Here is a 7539-nt window from a genome sequence, read left to right as displayed (position 1 = left end):
TTCTGACTCTACCATCTGAATGTCTCAACAGAAATCGAGACTCATCAGACCAGGCAACATTTTTCCAGTCTTCAACCGTCCAATTTTGGTGAGCTTGTGCAAATTGTAGCCTCTTTTTCCTATTTGTAGTGGAGATGAGTGGTACCCGGTGGGGTCTTCTGCTGTTGTAGCTCATCCGCCTCAAGGTTGTGCGTGTTGTGGCTTCACAAATGCTTTGCTGCATACCTCGGTTGTAACGAGTGGTTATTTCAGTCAAAGTTGCTCTTCTATCAGCTTGAATCAGTCGGCCCATTCTCCTCTGACCTCTAGCATCAACAAGGCATTTTCGCCCACAGGACTGCCGCATACTGGATGTTTTTCCCTTTTCACACCATTCTTTGTAAACCCTAGAAATGGTTGTGCGTGAAAATCCCAGTAACTGAGCAGATTGTGAAATACTCAGACCGGCCCGTCTGGCACCAACAACCATGCCACGCTCAAAATTGCTTAAATCACCTTTCTTTCCCATTCTGACATTCAGTTTGGAGTTCAGGAGATTGTTTTGACCAGGACCACACCCCTAAATGCATTGAAGCAACTGCCATGTGATTGGTTGATTAGATAATTGCATTAATGAGAAATTGAACAGGTGTTCCTAATAATCCTTTAGGTGAGTGTATATTACACGCTGCACCTTTAAAATCCCTGACAGATGCTAAACAAAGTGCTCTCAGGTGACCCGCCATTTCCCAGCATTCACCTGTTCTAGAATGAACAGCCATCACTGGCACAGCAGCAGCAGTTATCCTGTACACACACACACATCTAAACCCTCTGTTTAGATCAATATTGTCTTGCTTAGCCACGACTTTTGACTATAAATAAAGTCTGATCCACTTCTGAGCTTACTTTGATCAAGAAGCACCACTTCTGTTAAAGTTTGTCTGCGATAGCAGATATATAGTTTACTTACTACTAAGTGCATCAAACAACAGATTTCATGTGGTGATGCTGATTCTGGGAACTCATCTTGTTTAAGCAGGCGTTTTTTGGCTGGAATAAACTGCGATGTGGACCAGACTTTTTATATAAAGACTACCTAAATATAACATTCACCCGTCGACCTTAAATGCAGCCAAGCCACAATAAAGAACAATTCAGAAAGCAAAAGAATATACCGACATTGATTCACTCCTCCAGTGTTTTGCTCTGTTGTCTCGCCTTCTGACAGAACAAGCCAAAATCAATCGAGAGCATCACCCGACTAACTATCAGTTTACAAACACACAGATCTACATATACAATCACCATCGAACCTCCCTTTTCAATGCACTGCTAAGGATGTATGTTTGTGTTATAGATCGTGGCCTCACAAGGTATTCAGATACTTGGAAGAACAATTTTTGGTTCCTCGAAAAACCTTTCAGTGAACAGTTCTTAAAAAGAGCCATTTTTTGTCTTGTGTGAACATTTTAATAATCTGAAGAACCTTTTTCTACTATAAAGAGCCTTTTGTCCATAAAGAAGCTTTAACATGCATGGAATCTTTCCATTCCACTAAAGGTTATTCAGATTATTCAGCATTATAAAAATTTTGTTTTTTTAAGAACCGATCACTCCAAGGTTCTTTGGGGATTCAAAAATAGTTGCTGCATCACTGCGAAACCTCTATTTTTATAAGTGTAGACATTCTCTATGGATGTTCTTCATATAATCACTGATGCCATTAAGAAAAACTTTGTTTTTAAGAGTGTAGCTTACTTAAGAAAAATAAGATGATAGCGACTGAAATCATGTTTGTTCACATACTTTTATGTTTTTGTCATAACTGACCACATACATCCACTAAAAATCAGTGCCACTAATTGCAAATTAAATGCAAAAAGGTAGTTCTGAGTAAAAAAAGCTGCAGCATTTGTTTGAACACGGATATTTCGGATCTAATTATAGACTTTCAAATATTTTTGAGTGTGACTTTTGTTGAAAATTTGGGAAATTAGAACAGAAACTCATGGAAACAAATGTGTGTTCATGCACTTGCATGTTTCGGACAACTTGCTTCATACATTTAATAAGAATTACTATTTCCCAAGTTAATTTATTTTAAAAGTCAACGGAAAAAGTAAATTCTGAGAAAGCATTTGTTTGAATGCATGATAATATGCATCTAATTATAGACATTCATGTGTGATTTAGACACTTTGAAATTAAACATTGCAAAAGGGGGAACCATTCTTAGAAAAAACATTTTTTTCCTTGGCGTAGAACAATTTGAAGAACGTTCTTCCACTATAAAGAGCCTTTTTCGTGCAATAGAAAGCTTCCATGGATGTTAAAGGTTCTTCATGGAACCATCAATGCCAATAAAGAGCCTGTTGTTAGGTTGATAGAACGCAGCAGCTCATGAACACAAACTTTCCTTGGTGAAGAACAATTTGAAGATCCTTTTTCCACTATAAAGAGCCTTTGGTGCAATGCAAACTTCCAAAGGTTCCTCGCAAAAAACCATAGGTGCCAATAAAGAAGATTTCGGAGAGCCTATATAGGTTTTGGGGCCGCTGTATTTACAGCACATACGAACAGCTACATATATCAGATTCAGACTGACCCAAATCCATTCATTAGTGCTGGATACTGGGCCATAAAACAGCAACATCACACACTCAGGTGCTGTATCTAGACTGTGATGCCACTAGGGCACATATTCCAATATATTTCCTCTGAACATTCGGGTGCAGTAAAGTGAAAGCACTACCCGTCCTGAATGCTGATGACTGCATGGAAGAACATCAACATATGCCATCTGTACTCTTTCTAAAATCAATAAACTGGTGTAAACACACCAAAACAATCAGCTACACACCCAAAAAACATGTTGTATGATGCAGATAGGCGTCTCATCATGTGAAGGAACTCAATGTATCGACAGCTCGCTGCCACACACACACACACACACACACACACACACACACAGAGACAGAGAGAGAGGACTGTGATGAATGTGATGTTTGGAGGAAGACCACCCTTCCCTGGCCAAACCCATTGCGAGAGGCATTTCTGCTGCATCAGGATGTTTTAACACAACATCTGCAGATGAACACACACACACACACACACACATGACATCTGATGAGCATCACATATGAACACACACACACACACACACACACCCCACCCCAGACCCCGTCAGGACAGCAGACCAGAGTACCGCAGTCCACACCCACACACACACACTCATGTACATACGCACACATAACCCTGTCGGTGAAATGACGTCAGTCGCTCACCGGCGCTCTTGTCTTTGCTCTCCATCTCCCGTTGCGCTGCTGTCTGTCACGGAGGATGAGGATGCCGATGATGAAGACACGTTGATCGCTGCTTGGCGTCGGTTCCTGGCTCGCGCTACAGCGCAAGGGCTCGACTCTCACGTGAGAGCAGCTGTCAGTCACTTCACGCGCCGTCCGGTGCTGAGGCAGCGGCGGAATCGCGGGTGTGGCGGTGTTTGTTGATGCTGGAGCGCGTGAGTGTGCGTGTGTATGACCGGGGCTCGTTCCGCTCGCCGTTAACGGGAGCTGCCGCAGCTCCGCCGCTTTCAGACACACGGGCGTGACGTCACCGCAGGTGTCATGTGACACCTCACAAAAGAGCCAACCTTACCATGGTACAAATTGTATTATCATGGTAGGCTACGCTGATTTTTTAATATTAATTAATGTAGAGCAATTAAAAATATTTTTAAGATTTACTATTATTATGGGTGTATATATATTTTTTTTCTTTCCGTGAATGAATAAAATCATTTCAAATTTAAATGATAATAAAAGTATACCTATTTGTAGTATCAAATAATTATAATACATTATTATTATTATATACTTATATTAATTTTAATACAATAAAATAATTGATAGATGGATGGATGGATGGATGGATGGATGGATAGATAGATAGATAGATAGATAAATAGATAGATGATGGATGGATGCAGCTTCATCTACAGAAGAAGTGAATATAAGGGTTTTTTTATGAATCTTTGCAAATCGCCTTTCCTAATATGTGCTAGTTATGGGTGCAACTGTGAGCATGATGTTATTGTTTACACGGTCATCAAGGATAAGCAGAGCGAATGTGGGCAGCCACGCCATCGTTTTCAAAAGTCTCCGTTTTGGTCCGTTTACACCAGGGGTCACCAAACTTGTTCCTGGAGGGCCGGTGTCCTGCAGAGTTTAGCTCCAACTTGCCTCAACACACCTGCTTTGAAGTTTTCACATATACCAAGCAAGACCTTTATTAGCTGGTTCAGGTGTCTTTGATTAGGGTTGGAGTTAAACTCTGCAGGACCCCGGCCCTCCAGGAACAAGTTTGGTGACCCCTGGTTTACACTGAAGTGCAACCCCGGAGTTTTCAAACTAAAACGGGGTCTGCAGCATTTTCAAAAGTCTCCGATTTCAACCTCAAAAGCGCCGGAGTATTGTAAACGATAGGCGTAACCGTAGCAAAAGTTATGCCTTTTAAAACGAAAACGTAGCTACTAGTGTAAACGGGGCCTTAGATCAGCGGGCTCGCAAATCTTCTGAATCAGATCGTAACTTTGGAGCATGAATCATTTGATTCAGATCGGGACTTCGAAACGGGTTTGCGAATCATTTAGATTGGAACTTCGCGTATCGTGAATCATTTCGGAATTTTGAAGCGGGTTTGTGAATCATTTTGCGAATTAAATGATTCGCGATCCACGCTTTGAAGTCTTGCCCTGCGTCCCAATGTTCATAGGCTACTAGTATCCACCCTATCTGCACTAAATAGTATTGAAAATTACTAATATCACATAGAATTTAGGATGGATAGCGTGCACATTGGGACGCAGGCTCAATCTGAAATTATGTTTTGCGAATCATTTGATTCAGATCGGGACTTCAGTGCGGGTTCACGATCATTATTAGTATTGTGAGACTACAAATGAAGACAATTAATTTCCAGCCTTACTGTTGCCTACATTTAGTCCAAATGCAAATGTGGATGGAATAGCCTATTAAAACTAAATTTATAATTATTTAAAAATGTAAACATTTTTAACAACATTTTTCAAAAGTGTCATGGCATAGACTAAAAATAACGTTTTTCTGAATGTATTTTCTTGGATTGGAAATATATTGAAGGCAAAATACATTTTAAATGCTTTGTAACATTATATAAATTTATATATACAAAAAATGGCCAAAACGTATATTAGCATCAAATATATCTTGAAACATCATTTGAAATATATTTGAATAAATTTTTTCCATATGGGTGCAAAAGCCTGGCACATTCAAGTTACAAATGACCGCTCTCTTATGTTAAAATTTTTTGAACGTCAACAAACCAAAAACCTCTCTCACACACACACACGCACACACACACACGCACACACACACACAACGCAGTCGCAGGTGGGCAGACAGGTGCTGAGATGACAGAAAACAAAAATAACCTGGCATGGCCTGAGCAAACTCACACACTCATATATAAAACTGAGCTGGATTATTTTGGTATTTAGCTGCTTAAGCAAAACTGAATAAGCAGTTGTGTCATATCTAAATGTGTGCAAAAGAGTTTGAAACTCCACCTTCCTCAGGTCAGCAAGATATAACAACAGCTCTCAGCATTTACACACACACATACACAACTCACCATCATCCTGAGCTGTACTTCACAAAGAGGCCTTCTGTTGTACTGATAAACTTCTCAGCTTTTACCTTTCTTACACACACATCTGTAATTCTCTGTCGCAGCACTTTAGCTGAGCTGAGCTCCTGGAGGAAAAACTCCATTCAAATGTTTCTCCTACAGTGTCAGTGCTTTTAATACAGTAGTAAAAGAGCATTTAGCTGACAGCATGTGGGTTATGATCCCTGACGGTGCTCTCTAACTACACGAGTTGCTGGGGAGGCAGTAATACAGGTGCATCTCAGAAACTTAGGGTCATTACTGAAAGGTGTGGCTGTTTACAGAGTGCTGTAAATGCTTTGTAAATGCAAAGTTGACTGGAAGGAAGGATTTGGGTAGGAAAATGTCCACAAGCAACAGGGACACGCCTGTCCAGCAAAGCTGATTCAAACACTTGGGAGAGCTTCACAAGGAGTGGACTGAAGCTGGAGTCAGTGCATCAAGAGTCTCCACGCTCAGACGTCTTCAGGAAAAGAGCTACCAAGCCACTTCTGAACCAGAGACAACGTCAGAAGCGTCTTACCTGGGCTGTGGAGAAAAAGAACTGGACTGTTGCTGTTGATCCTTCCAGAATCTTAAAACTCAATACAATCTGCCAGGCACCTCCTTCTTTATGTATTTGCGCATTAGATGGGCCCTACGGGTGTTTGGGGTGCCTTGACTCTCGACTGCCCGTTCACTCTTTACACAAACTAATCCTTCCTTCTGAGGAATCTCCCTCCTCTGCTTCATTCATCTCTTTCTTCTTGAGCATTCATACAATCCTTTATCTATTACTTCTGTTTAGGCTAAGGATCTTAATGAGGATGTGCATGTTTTATTTTCCGATCAGGTATGGGGTATGTTTAAAATGTCTTCTAAAAACCCTAATAACCAAACAATTCATTGGAAATTGCTGCATAGGGTTTACTTGACTCCAATGAAACGTTTTTATATGAATCTGTCATCCTCTCCTATAAGTGTAATCTCTGTTCCCAAGGAGTTTTAGTTTTTGGGAGTGCTCCTCTCTCTCCTTTTTGGTCTCAACTCTCACGGGACCAGTTATATTTGTTGGGTAATGAGATATGTTTGACTCTGCACCATTTTGTCATGAATGACTTTTGGGACTTCACCTTGTCTGTCCAACAAAGATCTTTACTGTTAGCTGCTCTCACAGAAGCAAAACAATGGTCAACCGCTGGAATCCTCCTCACACAATGAACAGATGAACCTGTATCTGTTGGACATTATCTCAATGCAACTCTGCTTCTCGTATACATGCATCTAACCTGAAAACTGCTCATTCATGGCATTCAGCTTTTAATGTGGTGTCTTCTTTTCTCAAATATTTTTTGTCATTTGTTTATCTATTAATATTAATATATTTTTATTATTATTCATTTTATTTTGTTTATTTAAGTCTACCAGGGGGTGAAATGGGTTGGGGTGGGTTCTAAATTTGCTGCTTTTTGTTTTGTACTATTGTTCCACAGAATAAAATTCAATAAACAGTTGTTAACAAAAAATAATTGATCAGAAGTGACAGTAAAGACATTTATAATGACACAAAATATTTCTATTTCGAATAAATGCTGTTCTTTTGAACTTTCTATTCATCAATCCTGAAAAATACAATTCATCACAGCTTTCCTATAAATATGAAGCAATATTTCAACATGAATAATAATCATAAATGTGTCTTGAGCAGTAAATCAGTATGATTTCTGAAGATCATGTGACACTGAAGACTGGAGTAATGATGCTGGAAATACAGCTTTGATCGCAGAAATAAATTACATTTTACACTATATTTACATAGAAAACAGTTATTTTAATATTTGATAATATTACTGTTTTTACTGTATTTTTATC

The 7539-nt window shown here is 39.6% G+C and overlaps 1 protein-coding gene across 1 annotated transcript in view; it reads right to left on the bottom strand.

The window, feature by feature from the left end:
* Positions 1-3609, bottom strand: part of LOC306854205 (fibroblast growth factor 12-like) — a gene marked incomplete at both ends in the record, with an annotated part of 52808 nt that extends 49199 nt beyond the window's left edge. Inside the window, one exon of the mRNA XM_079392036.1 lies at positions 3267-3609. Coding sequence (XP_079248162.1) covers positions 3267-3291 — 25 coding nt within the window. The remainder of the gene's footprint in view (positions 1-3266) is intronic.
* Positions 3610-7539: the final 3930 nt, after the last annotated feature.

This window comes from Barbus barbus, assembly GCF_936440315.1.
Source record: "Barbus barbus genome assembly, chromosome: 34".
Classification (NCBI taxonomy): domain Eukaryota; kingdom Metazoa; phylum Chordata; class Actinopteri; order Cypriniformes; family Cyprinidae; genus Barbus; species Barbus barbus.
Note: the sequence above shows the minus strand (reverse complement) of the source record. Positions and strands in the feature narration are given on the sequence as shown.